Here is a 20,883-nt window from a genome sequence, read left to right as displayed (position 1 = left end):
ATAAACTTGTGTCATTTTGTTTGTGAAATGCTATGCACATGTGGTATACTTTGTAGCCTTGACTTCATTGTAGAGAAAGTGGCACATTTTGTGGTGTTTTTGTTTTCAATGTTAAGCCAGGAAGCTACTTGACTGAAATCTCGTAATACTACTTTCTATTCAAAGCTGAATTATTTCTAAACAGCAAAAAAACACCAACCAAAAAACCACTTCTCACTTCTGTATGTAGTATATGGGTAACTGCGTTTTTCTTGCATGCAATTAACTGCTGGATATGGAAACTTTTGTTCTTTATTAAAGAGTAAGTTCATTATTAAACTGTTTGTGCAGAGGGTTGGGAATAGAATGAAGGTGTGCATTAAAAGTTGGAAAATTATGCTTTGGTCTTCTGGTCCTGTGTGGGTTTTCATTCACTAATACATGTTAAATCTCAGGAAAGAGTATCATGTGGTTTTGGGTTTTTTTTTCAGCCCCATGGCTTACACTGCTGAAGTGTTATAGAGCTGTTTTAAAGTATTATTAGGTATTTGAATACTTACTACTGTTATAACTTTGGTTCTGTAACTTAATTAAATCTACATGATGCAATACATTTCCTAAGGAAATTGCATTTCTATATGTTAATAAATTTAATATTATTTTTTCTTCACACAGATGGAGTATTGTTTTTTATCTGGAAATCTGTCGCAACATCTGTGGAGAGTATTCTTGAATTTATTCTCCGACGGCTTACTACAAATGAGTTAAGCACTGTAAGTAATTATTATGAGACATACTTTGGTGTGGTTTTGCCTGCTAAATATGATTTACCAGTGTTCCTAACTTTCATGTCAAATCTTCTAAGCACCTAGAAAGTCAATTTGCATGGCAACACTTCTGTTAACTTTTTTGAATGGGCAAAGTAAGTTAAAAAAAAAGTAAGAAAAGTTTCAAGTAGTGTTTAGTGTCTGTAGTCCATATTGCTTGTTTCTTCTCAAATCTAAAGAAATCCTATAGTAAGAAATCATGAGTATCATATACTGTATCATATCTACTAGTACAGTTGTGAACATAAGATGTTTGGCGTTCAAGACTTTCAGTCCTCAGACTGGTTAATATTGACTTTACCGTTTGTTTGTTGCTGTGGCCGATGCTTAAGTATATACCTCAAAGAAACTTGTGACTTTTTAAGCAAAATGACTTGATGGTACAGGAATTTGACTTGAAAAATACTGTATTGAATGTATCAAAGAACTGCAGTGCTTTTTAGAGAAAGAGAGGGGAGATACACGTTTCCTTCTCTAAAGCACTTCTAAGTCACGTGTAAATAAAAAGACACAAGACATGTAAAGCAAACCATCCAAACTTTTCCAGATGGAGAGGGATGAATTAGAATGTAATGTTGATGAGGAGAGTGGTGGTATTCTTGGAAGAAAATAAATTTGAGAAAGAAGGATTGGTGGAAGTTGAAAAGAAGGCTAATTCTCAGTACTCAGAAGCTCAATGAAATGTCAAGTAGGAACTTTGAAAGCGAGGAACAGATACATCAGGAGTTTCAAGAGTCTTTTGTTTTAAGACCAGCTACCCTCTGGGTACTCAGCCCCCTGAGCTGGAAGACAGGGATGAGGAGCAGAACAAAGTCCCCATGGTCCAGGAGGAAATGGTCAGTGACCTGCTGCTCCACTTAGACATGCACAAGTGTATGAGGCTGGATGGGATCCACCCAAGGGTACTGAGGGAGCTGGTAGAGGAGCTCACCAAGCTGCTCTCTGTCATTTATCAACAGTCCTGGCAAACTGGAGAGGTCCCAGCAGACTGGAGGTTAGCCAGTGTGGCGCTGATGTACAAGAAGGGCAGGAGAGAGGAGCTGGGGACCCACAGGCCTGTCAGCCTGACCTCGGTGCCGGGGAAGGTGATGGAGCAGATCATCTTGTGTGCCATCACAAGGCATGTGCAGGACAGCTGGGGGACCAGGTGCAACCAGCATGGGGTTATGAAAGGAAGGTCCTGCTTGAGGAACCTGATCTCCCCCTATGACAAGATGGCCCACCTAGCAGATGAGGCAAAGGTTGTCGTTATTGTCTACCTGGACCTTGGTAAGCGTTTGACACCATCTCCCACAGCATTCTTCTGGAGAAAGTGGCTGCTCATGGCTTGGACAGGTGTATGTTGTGCTGGGTTAAAAGCTGGCTGGACAGCCGAGGCCAAAGAGTGGTGGTGAATGGAGTCACATCCAGCTGGTGGCTGGTCACAACTGGTGTTCCCCAGGGCTTAGTGTTTGGGCCAGCCCTGTTCGATATCTTTATTGATGATCTGGATGAGGAAACGGAGTGCACCCTCAGTAAGGTTGCAGCAGACAGGTTGAGGGGGAGTGTTGGTCTGCTTGAGGATGGGAAGGCTCTGCAGAGGGATCTGGGCAGGCTGGGCTGAGGCCAATCGTATGAGATTCAACAAGAAGTGCTGGGTCCTGCACTTGGGCCACAACAACCCCACGCAACGCGAGGGAACTCTGCTTGTTTAGCTTGGAGAGGAGGCAGCCGAGGGGGGGACCCTACTGCTCTCAGCACCTAACTGACAGGAGGCCATAGGCAGCAGGGGTCGGTCTCTTCTCCCGGATAACGAGTGACAGGACGAGAGGAAACGGCCTCACGTTGCGCCAGGGGAGGTTTAGGTTGGGTATTGGGAAAATTTCTTCCCGGGAAGGGTGGTGAAGCGTTGGGACAGGCTGCCCAGGGAGGTGGTGCCGTCGCCATCCCTGGAGGTGTTTAAAAAAACATGGAGGTGTGGTGCTGAGGGACATGGTTTAGTGATGGACTTGGCAGTCTTGGGTTAATGGTTGGACCTGCTGATCTCAAAGGTCTTTTCCTACCTAAATGATTCAATGTTCTATGATATGGAACAAGAGAAACTGCAGAGGGGGAAGATCTTCAGAATTCTTTGAATCGTGACCTTTGTCACCTTTAATTTTGTATCATAAAAGGTAGAAAACCAAAACAGATTTGAAGAGAAGACCTCAGTTTAAAGATTGTAAGTCTAGTAGACTGTATTTGGATACTCTTATTGGGAAGAAAGGAGAAGACCAAAAAGCGGAAAGGACGAGATGACTAACAAGGAAATGGGCAAAATGTAAATTGGCATTTTTAGTATTATTTACTGAAGAGTGAGTTTAAAAAAGAAAATCCGTTTTGTCTCACGGAGGAAGTTGTATGAACAAGGGTGCAGAAATAATGAACACAAGTCAGAATTGCTTCTTGTGTTAGGCGAGTGAAAAAAGTGTTGTGTTGGGGGGAAAGGAAAGCATGTGTTTTTGCAAGGGTGGAAACATCAAGAGGGGTGTGGGGCTCTGGGGTACTTTCTCAGAAGCATATGGGAAGTAGAAATTGAAGGGGAAATGCAAAGAAAGAAAGTAAGTCTGATAGTGGACAGTCCTCAAAATGTGTGTGTGAAGGAAGATTGATGTGAAAGCGGTCCTGCGGCAAAGCAAAAGTTAAGTTGCATCAGGAGAGCAGTGTCTGAAAGAAAGTGGAGATTCAAAGGTGTATTTTCTCTCAAAGCTAAAGAAGGAAAAGTTCTTTCCTCACGTGGTTCCTGGACTTCATGGCTTTATATGGAGGAGTTTTTTACAATAGGTGAAGATGTTGCAGATACAATAGGAGAATAAAAAAGCGTAAGCAAGGTACTGCCAGGAGATAAAAAGTAGCTGGGGAAGAAGTGCAAGGCACACCGTAGGGTGTGCAGGGTGCGGTGCTGTGCTGTGATCTGGTAACAGAGTTGGCTTTGAACACCACTTCTGATACTCGACCTAGCTCAGGTGTTTTCACATGGCATTTCTTTGGGCCCAGGAAGGGAAGTTAAGTGAACGTGCCAATTAAAAGAAGTGGAGCTTTCTTTCAGAATTTCACAGTCTCTTCTGAGACATACTGCAGAGCCCTAAACCATAAAGAACCTACAAGTTGAAAAGATCTTAAAAATACCTTCCCAGCATCCCCGCCCCTCCAAAACACCCAAAACCAAACAAACCCAGAATTAAAGAAAGCTGTTCAACTGCAATGACTGCTGTTGTTTTCCTTCTGCTGTCGTTTTCCTTCTGCTGTCATTGTTACTATTAGTTTTCTTTCTTTTCAGTTTAAGTTTCCTCCTCTTAATGCTTTGGTTTACCTTTTGTTTCCTCATTTTTAGGCTGGTGATCTGGATCGTTGCGATCTATACTTGGCTTTAATTCCAGAGATAGTCAATTTGTGCTTTCAAGTTGGCTGGAAGAAAGGGCCATCTATCAAGAATTTTATTTTGTCCCTCACAAATGCATCTATTCATAATCTCCAGGAGAGAAGTTCTGAAGAGGTAATTTAACGTTATTTACAACAGTAAATATTAATACAAAAGAAACCAGTAAATATTAACCTAACTATATAAACTACTATAAATATAATTTACTGTGTAAATTTCTTATAAATATATTTTATTATACATATCAAGACATTATGAAATAATAAAAAGTGAGTATGTATGTATATATATTCGCTAACACATGTGTCTATAGTTGGCAGTGTAATATTAATGCAAAATATTAGTAGCTAAGATTTTTGATACTTCTGTGTTCTTTTGTTGTGTTTTTTAGAAGTCTATATAGCTAAAGTAAAACTTTAGTTGTAATAATGTTTACTCAAAACCTTTTTTCTCAAATATGAACCAATCTTACTGTGGAAGTTACTGTTAAATGAGAATGCCTTTTGTATTAATGATTTGTTAAATTTTCAAGCTGGAACATACAGAGAAAAAGAAATTCCACAACCTAGAATTGCTTTGGCTTTTTCATATAGTTATGTTCATTGTCCCATAGTTGTATGTATTAGGCTAGTATATCTGAAATAGATACGCTATCAAAAGGTAAGGAAACATTAATAACTTTTATAAAATGTGGAGATTTAAATTAAGATTTAATTTAATTTAAAATTTGTTGGGCAGTAAAGTCTGGTATTTTCTGGGTTGAATTATTGATCAAGAACAGTTAAGAACACATTAAAAGATCACAAGTATTTGATTTGCTAGGTTTACATTTGTAAGGGAACAGAGGAAGACTTAATGTTTATAATTTTTTTTCCTTTGGTTATGTGAGTTACATACTTATTCCAGTTTCAAAGTAAACATTTTCTGGGTCACACTTAGTGTTTACTGGAGGCCTCTATCAACTTACTTTGTATTCAGTGGAATTATATTATGATGATTTCTTTAGTTGCACGTATAGTATGTCTTCAGTTTAAGAAGAAAAAAAGAAAATGCTGAGTAATTACAAATGAGAAAATCTTTTCTGTGCTCTAAACAGCTGAAGGTCACTTGAAGATATTTAAATAACATTAAGTTTTTAACACTGTTAGGGAACTATATGCTTATTGACTTTTTTTATTGAGACTTTTTATTTCATGCCTCCGTGGATATATGCATTTATCACACAAAATAATCATAGTAGGTTTTGTGACCTTTTAGCCTCTTGGAGCAGTTAGCTTGTGGTATTCCAGATTTCAGCTCTCTTGTTGCATTGGGTTTCTGACTACATGGACCCGCATCTTTTTTCTAATTGCTATCCAGCAATATATATATGAACAAGATAGAAGTGTTCCATCATAGTCAAGCTAGGCGCCTGCACTTGATGACTAAGTGACTGTAATTTCCAAGATTTATACTTCTTTCAATGCTTGCAGTTTGTGATTGATTGCGCTGACCCAACCAAGCAAAGCTGTATTATGCATCGGGTAAGAAAATAAGGAGGTAGAAGGATGCAGAGTTGCTACGTTGTGATGTCTGAGATGATACAAATAGGAGGATTCTCAATTGTATCAACAGGTCATTTGTATCATATTAGAAGAATTAGGTGCATGTGTTGTTCATGTGTAATTCGGTTTTATATAGGAACCGAAACTTAAAGAACAAATTAAAAAAGCAGCTAGCATGGCCTCACTTGCAGCAGTTTGTGAGATAATGGATCAGAAGCCTGAGGCACACCTTGAATCTCTGCCTTCTGTGGATGCTCTGAAGAGATTTATTTCCTTTTCTCAACTCAATGAAGTATTAAAGAAGCCATCTTACTTTGAAGAAAAAAGTAGGTACGTCTGTGCTATAGCTTCAGTAATTCTCCAGAATAAATTTAATTAGCATTGAGCAGTGATGAGCAGTGATTAAGAATGCTGGCTTCTCCTGTTCTTTTCTTTGATAACTTTTTGCCACGATAAAAATGAAGAATTCTGAACACAAACTATTCATTCAGTTGTTCTTTTGTCTTAACATTCAGGTTTTAGAACATTAAAGCAGCTATAACTGATCAGGCTAAAGGTTCTTTTTCTCAGTCCTCTAGTGCTATGAAGCCAGAGCTAGCTTTGAACATTGCATATTCTTATACCAGCTTCAATATATGCGCTGCACAGACCCGTAGCCTGTATGCAAGTGAGTGTAAATGGAAGTTATTTACTGTTGGGGAAGGGAAGCCCAGAGCCAGCCTGAGGGCTAAAACCCAAATACTTGGGTAACAAAAAAAGATGACCAGCTTATAGTGATGTTTCGACTGAATAATCTCCCAGATGCTTGACTAATGACTGCCTAAGCCCGGAACAGTTTTTTCTGTGTTTAAAAAAAAATTTATTTGTAGATTTCTCTTCCATTAACTTGTCCAGTCTCCCTTGAACTTATGTAATTTTTAGTGTCTTGAAGAAGTATGGTGAGTTTGTACGGTTAAACTTCCTGGTGGAGTAGGAATTTTCAGGAAAAATTAATGAAATATATATTTAAGAATAATATTATTCTTACAGCTTATGTGAAGAAACATCTCAAGGATGGGGGAAAATTGTTGCACGCTATATTCATGACCAGTGGGTTTGCCTTCGTTTTATTTTAAATTCATATCCAAGACTGGCTCAGGAGTGTGAAGAACCTTCAGAAATGTCATTATATACAGTTGAAAGGTCAAGAAAAATTCTGCAGCTGGCATTAGAAGCGCTAACTATTCTTCCTTCAGACCAAATTTTACCGGTGTTTGACTGCATGAAAGTCCTTGTTCCCAAGGTAAAAGATAAAAACAACTGCACAATATTAAGTTTTGGGAGTGCTTTTTGTCAAATTTAACACTTTATTCTTTTTATTTTCAGCATCTGGATTCATCGGAATCTCTTTGCATAGAAGCATTTGATTTGGCTTGGAAAATTATATCCTCTTTGAGCAACACCCAGCTAATATTTTGGTCCAATCTAAAAGCTTTTGTTCAGTTAATCTTTGATACTGAGATTCTCGCTGCTGCTGCAAGTGCAAAGGGTCAAGCATATGCCAAAATAAAAGAGGTCAGTTTTAAGAGGAAGGGAACATAAATTTTATCCAAATCTAATAATGTATTTTGCTGCTTATTTTCTCTTCAGCTATTGTGAATTTTTCATTTCCAAAAAGGTACTAGTTTGAGAGCGTTAAGACAAAACATCTGAGAATTAGATTGAGGATAAACAAATACATTGTTTGTTCTTGTAACACAGAAAATAAGTACAATTTCTTCAGTTTTTAGACTGTTCAATATCTTTTGCATTCAGTAAAACAGATTTTTTCAGTCTTCTATTTTTACATTATGCGCTTTGTCTTGAATATTTTGTTAAGGATTTGCCACCTGAACTGTCACAAACTATTAATATTCTGGAAGAATTACGCCTTTTTCTCATAGTTTAGTCTCTGTGAAAATACTTTCTTAAATGAGAAGTTAGAACTGTTCACAGCTTCCATAGATGCTGTTGATTAAGCCAACTTTAACTGCTGCTTTAAAGGTGCTTTTTTCCTCTGAGGGTCTTGTGTGTAGAAAACATAAAAATCATAGTCACCTTAGAGTTCAATTTAATACTGCACGGTAGAGCTGCCTCCACAGTTAGGAAGAGGGGAAAAAAAGTTTTTTACTTTTTTTTTCTTTCTTTTTTTTTTTCCCCCAAGACGCATGCAGTTTTCTGTACTCCAGAGTTCTTGCATATGTCACGGTGTTCTTTTTTCATTTTGAGTCACTGAAATGATGTCTAAGTGAAACTAAGTCACAAAACTAGGATGTTGGTTCATCGTAGCTTTACACACTGGGAAGTTGTTTACTATTTCTTTTCTAAATAAGCTTTCTTGGGTTTTTTGGTGTTATTTTTTTTTTCCCTCCGAGCATCAATTAAATGTTTGTGCACAACAGTCCCGAATGACTGTAAGACTTTTACCAGAGCAGTAATACATTACATATTAGTTGCCAGTATATATGTATGCTTAGACTTACTGTGTTACATGCTGCTTTGTGCTTGGCACAAAAATCCTGCTAGGAGGGGTTGCAGTTTTGCTTTGAAGTCATCGTAAGTAGCTCCGTTCTGGTGTCATCACACTCTTAATGGTAAATAATAGGAAATGTCTCAGCTTTATTTTCAGCCCAGGCACTTCAAGATTATTTTGAATAAATCAGAGAAAAACAGATAACTTCCTAGCTATTTAAAATTGCTGTGATATTTCCAGCCTTAAGAATCTTAAAATATAGTCCCATTTATTTTCTTTTTGTTCTTTTTGAAAACTTGCTTCAGATGAATGTTACTGTAATCTATTTTAAACAGTAGATAACATTTCAGTCTTTGTTTGGACCCAAGCCATAATAAGATACGTATGCGAAGATGGTAAAGTCTCTCTTCAGTTCCAGGCATCGGTTAGCTTTTTCTTTTAATGTAGATCTGTAATGGATAATTGTACGCTCAGTGTTGTAGTAACTGATAAGCTGTAGTTAGTTTTTTATTTTTCTTTGATCTTTAATTTTAAGTACTTCAGAATTACTGTCTTACCTTCAGTCTTAGTATTTCAAGCATTATGTAAGGTGTATTTTGCTGATGTTGAGAGTCTGGAGTCTGTGTGACAGCTATCCCATTGTCTGCAGTGGGACATACCATGACAGCAGGCATCAAGGAGCTAAGGTCTCCTATAAACACAGGGGCATCTGGTTGAGCCACCTTCTGCCCCTTCATAAGAAAGTGAAGATGAAGTTCCCAAGCAAGTGTCTACTTAGGTATGTTCTTATCCCAGCCCTCAGCAGTCTCTGTTGCCCTTGTGCCCTTGTGCAATGGCTATATAGGTTTAGCTAAAGAGAAGGGAAAATTCAAACTGCCTGATTTGTCACAGAAGCGTAATTTTAATTTCGTCTACCTTAGTGCACTCTGTCTTTTTAATAATAGTTAGAAATGATGGAACAAAGGAGCATTTTTGAGCCAAAAAAGGGTAAAATCCGGAAGGGTTTCTGCAGAGGTGCCCAGACCACTATGTTCTTAAGCTTCATTTCTTCTGCTGCACTTTTCCTTTGTGATTATTCAGATGCTAGTTGTGCTAGATCTTACATTTCTTAAATTTCTTTTGTGTGTGCTGGACTTTTAATATGTTAATGAGACAATTGAGAAACATTCCAGAATTGAGAAAAGCGTAGTAAATGTCATGCAGCTTCCCTAGAGGTGAAACACAATAGTTCAATTTCAGAATTATTAGGGGAGTTACAATGCCTGTCTCTGCACTAAAAGAAAAGTTTAAATTCTTTGTAAAAAGACCAAATGTTTCTAGGGTGTGGGTTTTTTTTTCCCCAGAAAGTGTTTCTTCAGAGTGCGTTCCAGTATTAAATTTAAGCTTTTCATGGGCTTCTTGGTGCTTTAATCCTAGCAATTCAGAACAATGTTCTCTATAAAAATGGAGTTACTGTCAAAGAACTGTCATGTTATCAAAAGTATCATTTTGGAGCGAGGAAGAGAGTAAGCTTTGTCTTGTAAGAGCTGTCACACCATCTGGAAAACCATTCTCATGGACAGCTCTAACTGATGATGTCTAAAAAGGTCTTTATAACTCCCCCACCTATTCATTCTGAATCTCCCTGTCCTCTCCAAAATGCTTGCAATTTCTTAGAAAAAAAATACTTTTAAACTGAAGTTTACCCTTGCACTTAGCTTAACGAAGGAGTAGGAACAGAAAATTCTGGGGCTGCTTTTCTTGTTTTCTTTTTCCCCTCCTTGGGGGAATTCTAGATAGCAGTTCCATATATCTTAAATATGCCATCCTCAAAAACAAAAAGTAAATGGTAGAAAGACATTTTTCCACTTTTCCACCAAACTCAACTATGAACTTTTAACTTCAGTATGAATGTAGTCCTCATTAGAGAATTAGTGATATGGCTACCTATGGAAGAAATTTTCTGTAATTTTTTTTTTCTAAATTGGTAAGGATTAATTAAAAACACCAGGTTTGTACTTGTGAAGTAAGCCCAGCTGCATTTGTTCAAGTTACCAGGAGATTCTGTGTAAAGCATCTGGTGTTACATCTGTTTAAGCAAAGATCTGTTGTGTCTGTTGTTAACATAAGCATGTACCGGGCCAATTGTTGCCCGCTCGCTTGCCCTTAAATCAGGGAATTGTAAGTAGATTGAAGACAGCGTTAAACTGAGGAGAGTTAGGATGCAGAAGATCATCAGATCTGTTAAAATAGATATCACTGCAATAATATTCCAATAATTCTAGCACTTCTGAAAACTAGATTTTGAATCTTTTATTTCTTCTTCTTTTCAGATAATTTTTAAGCTCATAGATATGTCTGCTACAAAGACTGGAGTCTTCAGTGTGGTCCTTAGCCACTGTTGTCGATCCTGGATTTTTCCCACTGTTGATGAGAGAAGTGCCTTGACAAATGCTTTCTTAAATGCTGGAAGTTATTGTGAACTTATCACTGAGGCCTGTGTCTTTGGAACTGTATTTAGGAGAGATCAGAGGTACTAAAAAAAATACCTTTGTGATTGTATTTGTTACAATTTTGTGTGCTTTGTTTTCTTTTAAACTTTGAGATAACTGTTGAAAGTTTTTGTATGCTATTCTGCTAATTTTGTTACTTTGCGTTCTTTCATCTGCGAAGACTTATTCAGGATGTGCATGCCTTCGTAGAAAATCTTGGAGAAAAATGTGCAGCAAATGTTGTTACTGAAAGGTAATAATTTTGAGGCTCCATCTTAAAATATTCAGTGTGAATTGTCTTCACTGTAGTTATGATTGATGCTACAATAGGAAAGATGCTGGGTTTGAAGTCAGCTTCTTATCATAAAATATCTTGAGTTGAAAGGGACCCATAAGGAGTATATTAATAACCTTTTAAAATATTTGGTTAAAAGGAGTATACATCACATCATATTTGTAATTCAAATACAAAATGTAGAAAACTGCTAAGTATTTTCAAGAAAATATATCCTACTTGTTAACCTGAATGGGACTGAAATAACTACTTCCTCATTGTTTCACCTCATAATACTTCTTAGGTTGCAGAGCTGATACGTACCTTACTGTAGGCAAAAAAGTTAAGAAACTCGGGCTGTAATGCAGCCAGATTGGGAGCTTGGCTTAACATTGGTTGTAGGCCTTTTAGGTTACATACTGGCGAGAGGCTCTGCCTCTAGTTTTTGAAACAGGGACATTGGATTAATTACTATTTTTTTTTTGTAGTTTCACTTCCACCTTTACTCAGTGGAAGAAGTTCAGAGAAACAGTTCTAACATAGTGTCTTGAGGAGTGTTAGTAGTTGATAAAACCTGAGCTTTTAAAAAAAATCTACTGCCAGACTTCACTATTCCTGTATTTTCTCTCAAAAGCTTTTTGGTTTTCAAATGTCTGGTTGTGACAGTCTGCAGCTGTGTGATGCTTTGTTACCTGTCATTATCTACTCTTGTTAACTCTACTATTGGCATTAATTTTTCCAGATGTCCCCAAGTAACTAAGAGGAATCAAGTGTTGTTTTGGACTAGAATATTTGACCAAAACTGTAAGCATAAATTAGTTGTTTAACATTACAGTTTACAGGCACAAAACTTCAAATACTTCTTACGATACAGCTGTTTCTGTTGAAAATTATTTTAAACACTAAGATTCTATTAAAGACCTGTGTATAGAAGCAGGGGCAGGTTGTCTGGAACTCACTGGTTTTCTTCATCAACAATGATGAACAGCGTAAAATTCTGGTTCTGGGTATTTACATATTTTCTTACTACAGATTATCTTGATGGCTGTATGTCCAAGAATGGTGCTTTTTTGTAATTTAGGAATTATCTTTCCCTGAACAAGTAGAGTTTACTTTATTTGATATTTTACAGTACAAATAGAGATGATCACTACGTTCGGATTTGTGCTATTAAATTTCTGTGCTTGTTGGATGGATCAAATACCTTGCATAAGGTGTTTATGGAAGACATTTTCATCAAACTACTTGATAAGGTAAGCTTAATTTCTCTTGGTATATAAATGTCACATTAGTACAATTAAAAAATGCAAAGTATTTACAGTTGACAGGATGTATTTACAGCTGTTTGTGTAGCCTGTCTAGATTTGCCCAGTAATAGCACTTTTTTTTTTTTTTTTTTGTTATGAGGCGGAAGTTAATTCAGCCAAACCAAAATAGTGAAAATTGTCTTTTGGGCCTATTTCTCCCTTCTCAGTGGATTTTCTGACTTCACCAATCGTTATCCAAATTGTTCCATTAAGACTCTTCCTTTAGGCTGTATTTTGAAGCACTGCATTTCACTCTTAACAATTGCAGACTACCTTTTGAACTGAGCGCTGTTGTCTCTTTAGAAGACCTTTATAAAAAGAAGTAGTGGAGAAGGTTGGAGTCTGATTTCCTTTGTATCCTGGCTGCTTATGCATTGGCAGTAAAGTCAATGATAAATTAGCAAATCACCCACGCATTCTGGTACTATAAGAACAAGAAATGGGTGGTCCTTCATTCCTGTCAATTAAATACTGGAGGAGAATGGATAGTATTTGTGTAAGACTGATCGAGTAGGGAAAAGTAAGCTTGAAAAGTGATTTCCTTACTTGCTTACGTATGAAGTTTAAACATAAGAAAATAAAGCGTATATGCATTTCAATACTAATATAGGACTTGGGTTACCAAATTATTGTCTTTATAGAAGTTAAGGAAATAGTTTTGGGTGCCATATATTTTGAAGGCCAAAAGAGTACGTAGGGAAAGAAGCTGTGCAGAACATGAATTTCAAATCTTTCTAAAGCTCCATTTATCTCATCTTATTTTCATTCACATAAAACATCTTATGGCAGAATGTAGATTTCTGTCTCAAAACTAGAGCTGTAGTTACAAGCTCATCAAATTGATAGCATGACTAAACCCATCTTGTAAATGTAGACACTGAAGTAGCAATGTTGTCATTTATTAACATCTTAAGCTGTCATGTAAGAGCTAGAGTCTTCATCCTCCATTTTATGTAGTCTTATTTTAATTATTCATATACAGTAGGTGCTGTAAATTCTTCAACTTTGTGCTATTTAAAAAGTCTTTAATAGCTAACATTTTGGTAAAAATACTAACTGGAACTGTAGGGTTTTTTTCAACTTCCCAAATTTCTCATGGACCAGCTTCAAAATTTAATTCTAAATACATTTTTTTCCCTTACTTTCTATTTAAGGCTGATACTAGCTGTGCACTAGACGCTGCCTTCTCAAAGTGTATTTCCATGTATTCAGTTTTAAAGGAAGAATAAATAATAAACTTTTCCATTTGCTTTTAGGATGAACTGGTATCCAGATCTAGAACACGCTATTATGCAAACTCTTTACAACATAGAATTAAAAACCGGGTATGGCAGACACTCTTAGTTCTTCTTCCAAAACTTGACCAGGTATTAATCTTCACTATGAATTTTTAAGTAAATACCTACTTTCAAGAATAATTTTATGTCATGCAAACTGCATACGTTAAATTACAGCAGGGTATAAAAGCATGTAATCTCTGTGGCTGCTGTAAAATTTTTGTGTGGTTTCATTCTCTCCGTCTGAAATCATGGATTTATGACCCATTTCTAGAGGTCACTGAAAACTGGGTCTTGAATTTGTGAGTTGTAGGAGACTAGATTGTTCCTGTTAAAGCTAGCTAAAACTCTGTACTGACAATCTGATTTAAAACTTTTCATTTAGTAAAAATGTGTCTGCTTTATGAACACTCAGGAAATTGAGAAATTGTAGTTTCATTTAATGCTCCTTCATAATAAAATGTTGAAGAAGTGTAATAAAGAAGTTAGATGGTTCTACGATGCTCTCATTAGAGTATTAAAACTATCTTAATATTACGATAAAGCTGAGAATTTTATTTAGCATTTTTTTCTTCATGGAAATTACTAACATATGCATTAAATGATTATCTGATTTTGTTTTCTCAGAATTTTTTGTGTGGAGCCCTTGACAAAGTGTTTCAAGCTGGATTTGGTAATAATCAGGCATCTGTGAAATACTTCATAGAATGGATTGTTATCTTGAGTCTACATAAATACCCCCAATTCCTTAATAAATTCTGGGATTGCTTTTGCTATGTAAGTAAGAAATTTGGCATTCACTTGAAGAATAATTTGAACAAAAAGGGTACAGTTTGTCTTCACATACCTTATTTTCTGTGTATTCCAGTTTTTCTTTAGAAGCAGTGGGTTGTTGAGCAGATCAAATTAACTTGGTAGTCAGTCTGAACTATAGCCTGAGACATTTAGAAATTTGTGATACAGAAGTAGCTGAAGACAAGCAAATACTTTCACTGGAGAGATTTCCTTTTATAATGTACCACTCTGGACAGAGTAGAGCTGCCATAGTGAGTCAGTGTACTCCTTGGCAGTTGCCAGGATAAGACCCATCAGGAGCACATGGATGCCCTAGAGTCTTGAGTTTGTGAAGATACTGCACAGTCACTTGTGGTTTCCCCACCCAGCTTTTGTTTTCTACATCTTGTGTTGTCAGTGGGAACATGACTTGCATAACACATACTCAGTTTGCAGCTTATAATATGGACTTCTCTCGCAGTGGGGTTCTGTAATGCGGTTCCAAAACCGGAGTTTTGGAATTATGGTACCCAAAAGTCGTGAAAGGGTTGACTGAGGAGAACTGACTTACTGGCATTTCACTTTTATGTCTTGGATTCTTCTCTAAGTAATTACCTGTAAGAGTTGGCCTATAGAAATAGCAATAGTCTTGTATTTTAATGTCCTTGAATTTGTAGCATCGTATATGTGGGCTGAGTAGAAAATGTATGTGCTTGCATCTCCTCCATTGTATAGGAAGACATTACTTGCAGTTTGCAGTGGTGCCTCTGCTGAAGGTCACCACTTGTAATAATTAAATGTAGGTATCTTCTTTTTCATTAAATAGCCTAGTTGCTACTGTAGGTTTTTTAAAAGCCAAACGGTAGGATAAGAATTAAAATTAAATTTCAGAAAATGGGAAAACTGTATATATATGGGGTTTTTGCCCAAAACCAGGCAGTTTTTTAATATGGCTGTGAGACTATTTTGCTTACTAGCAATGCGTGCTGTGGTTTTGGGGGCTTTTGTTTGTTCTTGTTTCAGGATTTTTTGTGGGGTGTTTGTTTCTGCACAGGGCAAAAATTTTACTTGCAGTTTAGAGTTTATGCTTTTTGGGTTTTTAAGTGTATAAAGATTCCTTGTCATGCCTATTTGAGCTGATGAAAAGTGCTGTAAGGGGTGTGTAACCTTTTCCTATTTCTGAGTTCCTTCTAAGAGCTCAGGCAGCTGGAACTGCTATCATCTTAGTGGATGGTAATCTTTTGGGTCAAAGTGATCTCATGCTGATAACAAATGTACCGAATCACAGGGGGCCCATTTAAACAAACAGAGCGAACAGAAAACATGTCAGTTTATGAAAAAGGAATACAGATTGTATTTTCAGAGGCTATCCTGGAAAACGGTAACTCTGAAAAGGATTTTCAGGATCATATTGAAAAATAAGCTGAAGTTGAGCACCCAGTGCAGTGCTGTGGCAAAATGGGTGAATAGGAACCATATCTGTAAACAGAAGTGGTGAACAGAAGTTGGAAATGCATTTTTTCAGTATAGAGTGTGGGGGAGGTTGATGCTAGGCTATTCATTCTGTGTTCAATACCTGTCTGTGTGATGCCATGGAAAAGCATGAACACTGAAAACAATCCCTAAGCTTTTTATTTGGTTAGGGTTTTTCAAGGGTAGGGGGAAATACAGTGAATTTGAGTTGAATTTTAGCTCATTTACACTGGTGTATACTTCATTCTTGCAGATGTGCTAGTAAAAAGCAATTAATGTGTTAGAAAAAGTGAAATCTTAACAGTATGAACTTTACATTTTTGACAGTTTTGCTGTGGAAACGCATAGTTTTTTTAAACAACGTTGATATTGCATGTGCAGAACATGCTGTAAAAACTTCTAGGGTATTAAAACCTTTTATATATGCATATTTCTTGTTCTTTTGCTTTAGGATGAAGAAAAGCTTAAAACAAGTGTCTGCACATTTTTATCAGTGTTATCCCACTTTGACATTGTTCTTCAAAATACCTCAGAGAAAGTAAGTTTGACTAAAAGTGTTCATTTATTCAGTTGTACTGTATATGGAATTACAAAATAAAAAGTTTTTGTGGTCTGTTTTCAGAACCTTTTTAATACCTACTTCCTATTGTAAGGTGTCCTTTGATATGGAAAGTACTAACTCTTCCTGTCACCTCTTCAGTGTATTTGGCTTATGAAAATCAGTTAAATGGCAGGTGTTCTGGATACATAGGGTCTGATTTGCTGTGAGTTTTACTAGAGTAGCCACTCCAGTTGTAACTGAACGTGTGGATGCATGTGGGTTTGTTTTTCTTGCTGCTGCTGTTTAATCTGCATGAAATTGGCCAGAGATAACCTCGGAAGGAGGTGACCTTTCTATTAGAGGAACAACACCTGAACCAATGTGGAGTTCTTTGGCAGTAGCTAGTTGATACTACATTTAGAAGTCTTTATTTCGAATTTTCAATTTTTTTATTGAAGTTTAAAATAAGAGTATGAAATAGTTGTTACATTAGATCAACTACTTAACATCTGCAGCAATCCAGGCATTTCTGTTATTTTTTTGGTGTTTGCATACATTTGCAAGATCAGCTTTCTAAGTGCTAGAAAATCAGGAGTAAATAGAGGTTTCTGTGTATGCAGAATAATATTTTTTTTTGAAGTAAATTGATACATTTTCAAAACACAAGTGGGACTGTAAGTCTGTGCCCTAGCAGGAGGGAGGGAGGGAAGGAAATCATGACCGTTCTCTGAAGTCTGTGTTGGCACATTTATGTACTGTTAAAGCTTTGGACTTTGTGAAAGGCTGTTATTTGAGGAAGCCGGTTTCTTGGCCAACTCTTACTTCTCTACTTCTGAGTGGTACATTAAGACTTAACATAAATGAAAGAAACTTCTTTATCTTTGGTTTTTTAGAAGCCAGCTTTGAAGAAAGCCCTCATAGTTGTTCTACAGTGGTGTTTCAACCATAATTTCAGTGTTCGACTTTATGCGTTAATTGCCCTTAAAAAAATCTGGGGCATGTGCAGAATGTTGCATGTGGAAGAATTTGATGCTCTGACACCAGTTATTGAATCTAGCCTTCAACAAGTGGAAAACATGCATGGCACAGGGTGAGTAAAATTCTTCTGACTTACAGCGTAACATTATTCTTCTGAGCCATTTGCAGCAAGTTTAATTTTCTAAAACAGCACTTGGTGATTTCTATGGGGAGTTGGAGGGGCTGGGGGTGTGTTTTTAATGGTTTAAAAAGAAACCAAAACTTGGAAATTGAAATCTAATTATCAGCAAAGAAAATGAGGCTGTAATACTACACTGAATTTATCACTTCAAGTACAAGAGGGAAAACTCAAGGCGTGTTTCAACAGTGTTTGTAATTTAGAGGTGGGATAAAAAAAGACAGTCAGGAGTGCTTAATGTTCTTACCTGATGGGTTTTGAAGCGATAAAATATTATTCCAAACTTCCTAATACAAGTAAATTCTCAAATATAAAAATCCGAAATGTTTTCGGTGTTAAAATTTGAAAAACCTTCTGTGGGACAAAAATGGATGGGAAAAGAAATTTGGGGTGATGATTAAAATGACCTTTAGATTACTGAATTTTGTACTATCTGTGTATCAGCCCTATTTTTAGGTGTTAATTAAAATTATTTAGAATTTCTGACTGTTTTCAGAGTAACTGGCAGTCTTTTCTTCTTTTTTGAGAACATCAGTATTCATTTCCCTAATCAATGTCACTGTTCCATCCAAGTTGGCATGTCAAGACATGGGATAGAAAAAAGCAGCAGAGGGAAGAGTCTGCTTTCATTTTTTTGACAGCTAAAAGTTGTCACTTAACTATAGACTAATATTCAGTTTCCTTCAGAGGCCTAGATGTGATACTTTTTCTTACCAAACTTGCTTCTTTTCACAGTAGATTATGGGCCTTTCTTGAAGCATAAATAAAACTTAATTTCCTAAATGCTATATATAGTATTGGGGTTTTTTGCTTGGGGTTGTTTTTTGCTGGGTTTTTTTGCTTTTGTTCTTTTTTTGGTGGTTTCTTTTTTTGTAAAATTGGGTTCTTAAAGTGTTTTCTTTCCTGTACAGTGTATAGTAAATACAGTCAGGTTGCCTTGTTCCTATTCAACAATTAAAATAAAATCCAGTATGTTGGCTTTTTTGCGCATCTTGCATTACTTTCTGCAATTGCAGGAATGCTAGAAGGAACTGGCAGCGAATCCAAGATCACTTCTTCTTTGCAACATTTCATCCACTGGAGGATTATAGTCTAGAGGCAAGTCTATTGCTGATCATTGTATATGTGTAGTTTTGCAACTATATTTTTATCTTTTTTTGTATGTTCTAATGTAGCATGAATAATGATCAACTATTATTCATTTAAAACTCTGAAAAATTACTTCGCCTAAATCGGCATGGATTTTAGACTAAGACTTCAGCTTAATTCTCTTAATCAATATTGTGTTAAAAACTTACATCAGTTAAGAAGAGGTACGTGTGATGAATGTGCCCTTCTGTGTGAGAGTTAATCAGGTTTTGTATTTGTGGCTGGAAAAGGTACTTCTAATAACTGAAGAGCATCTACTTAATCACATCTTGTTTGTTAGGATTTTTGAGGCATGTGTTCTTAGAAGTAACTTGAGGTTGCTTAACAAAATAGCTCTTTGATGTGACCAGGATGCCAGCATATAACTTCTAGAGCATCTTTCGTAGCTATCCTTTTTACTGTAGCTTAAGTAGCTGACAGCTGAATAAAGCTGAGGGAAGGTAGGCAAATAAGGGTGCAGTTAAAAAGAGAGAGAGGAACTAAGCTGAAGATACAAGATAAACACGAATGTGAAAAGGGTTACATGTATCCTTGTGCAAACAGTGCCATCTTTCAGAGAAGGGATTTGTTGTTTTAAGTGGTGTTCTGTGAAATACTGTTGTGAACACTTAAATATGCTAGATACGACTTAGCAGAATTTGTAAGTGAAAATCCTGAACAAGAAAAAATACAACAAAACAAGGCTAATAGTAGTTAGATATTTAAATATATTCTGAGTGCATCTTCACTTTCATCTTGAGGGTGCACTGGGATAAACAAAATGCATGGGTTTAAAACTCTTCATCTTATTCAGCCTTTCCCTTGGGGTGTGTTTATTCCTCCTTGATAAATTGTGGTTAGCTGTGTGGGTAGTGCTGCGTTGGGTTTTACCACTAGATTTTAATGCTTTTTGACTATTATCCCTTTTGATGTTAAAACAATCCACATTCTTTACTAGAAGTTTATAAGAGCATCTGAAAACTCTTTAGTGTTACATGTAAAATGTTTTCATAAGACTGCTGTGCTGAGAAATAGCATAAAGCATAGCATTAATTCTTCGTTATTCCAGAATTTCAGAACAGTAATCAATGCAGATCCTTAAGAAAGGTCTAATCAGAGAGAGAAAGAGACTAGATTTGCGCAAGTTTGGGATAGCACCATATGTAAAGTGATGAATATTGAGAGATATATTAGTAAGTTATATCAAGTACCAAGAAAAATCAGTATTATAATCATAGAATGCTAGATAAGACATGTGTGATAAAATTGCCAGAGATTAATTTATTCTGTTTTGCTTGCTTTAGTGGTGCTCTGCTAATAACACTGTGTTACATTGCAGACAATATTTTACACTCTTCCCCGCCTCTCAGAACTTGCTGAAGATGAATGGATCTCACTCTCTAAATTTGACAGATTCACTGATGTTCCTTTGCCAGTAGCATTTCAGTGGTATCATTCTCGAACAGAACTTCGTGATCTGAAACCAAGTGACTGGTCTCAGCAGGACATGGGTAAAATAGAGCAATTCTGTATTAAATATAATTATTTGTATGTAGTAGCTATAAACACAGATCAGATGAAATACAGATGTGTTTCAGCTGAAGTAAGCTTGTATCTATGTGAGCAGAGTATATACCATAAAATGACAGTAGATGACTAAAGGTGTCTACAGTATTACTATTTAGATTGTCTTCTTTACTGAAGCAGCAGTTTCACTACTGCTTGCATATCTATATGACTGCTACTTGTTTTTATAGGTTCAAATTCAGCTGAAACAGATAGCCAGACAGAATGGACTGATGTTCAGAAAAAGATTATACCCTGGAAAAACAGTACTCCTAGTTTAGACCTGGAAATGGTATTTCAGGATCGTGCTGCTAAACTTGGTAAATCAAACAGCAGACTGATTGTGGTAGCTTCGCTTATCGATAAACCTACCAATTTAGGAGGTAAGTTTGATTACACATTTTCAGACTTTTATTTTAGACCTTAGAGCCCACGTGGATAATAGGAACAAATTTAATCTACGTTGATAATTACAGAATTATTTAAGTACTACCCAGAGAAATAGATCATTGTCCTTAAAAAACTAGTAACCAAGAGAAATACAACCTGCTTCGGAAGGGGTCTTCTGTAGTTACATTTTAAGGGGTGGGGTGGAGGGAGCGCTTACATGTAGCATGCTTTAATTAAATAGAACTTCACCATAAATCGTGCTCAGTTTCTTACTGTTATTATATT

The 20,883-nt window shown here is 36.5% G+C and overlaps 1 protein-coding gene across 2 annotated transcripts in view; it reads left to right on the top strand.

Moving 5' to 3' along the window:
• TARBP1 (tRNA guanosine 2 -O-methyltransferase TARBP1) overlaps positions 1-20,883 on the top strand; it is a 42,130-nt gene that overhangs the window by 17,438 nt on the left and 3,809 nt on the right. For both annotated transcript variants that reach the window (XM_080388856.1, XM_080388855.1), the window contains exons 13-27: positions 655-752; positions 4,159-4,320; positions 5,887-6,080; positions 6,780-7,032; positions 7,116-7,304; positions 10,554-10,753; positions 10,894-10,965; positions 12,119-12,239; positions 13,550-13,660; positions 14,198-14,347; positions 16,269-16,355; positions 17,252-17,448; positions 18,531-18,612; positions 19,982-20,153; positions 20,400-20,591. In XM_080388856.1, the coding sequence (XP_080244982.1) occupies positions 655-752; positions 4,159-4,320; positions 5,887-6,080; positions 6,780-7,032; positions 7,116-7,304; positions 10,554-10,753; positions 10,894-10,965; positions 12,119-12,239; positions 13,550-13,660; positions 14,198-14,347; positions 16,269-16,355; positions 17,252-17,448; positions 18,531-18,612; positions 19,982-20,153; positions 20,400-20,591 (2,280 nt within the window). The remainder of the gene's footprint in view (positions 1-654; positions 753-4,158; positions 4,321-5,886; positions 6,081-6,779; positions 7,033-7,115; positions 7,305-10,553; positions 10,754-10,893; positions 10,966-12,118; positions 12,240-13,549; positions 13,661-14,197; positions 14,348-16,268; positions 16,356-17,251; positions 17,449-18,530; positions 18,613-19,981; positions 20,154-20,399; positions 20,592-20,883) is intronic.

The sequence above is a fragment of the Falco punctatus genome (genome assembly GCF_963210335.1).
Source record: "Falco punctatus genome assembly, chromosome: 5".
NCBI classification, from domain to species: Eukaryota; Metazoa; Chordata; class Aves; order Falconiformes; family Falconidae; genus Falco; species Falco punctatus.
The sequence above is the reverse complement of the archived record's forward strand: the minus strand, read 5'-3'. Positions and strand labels throughout refer to the sequence as shown.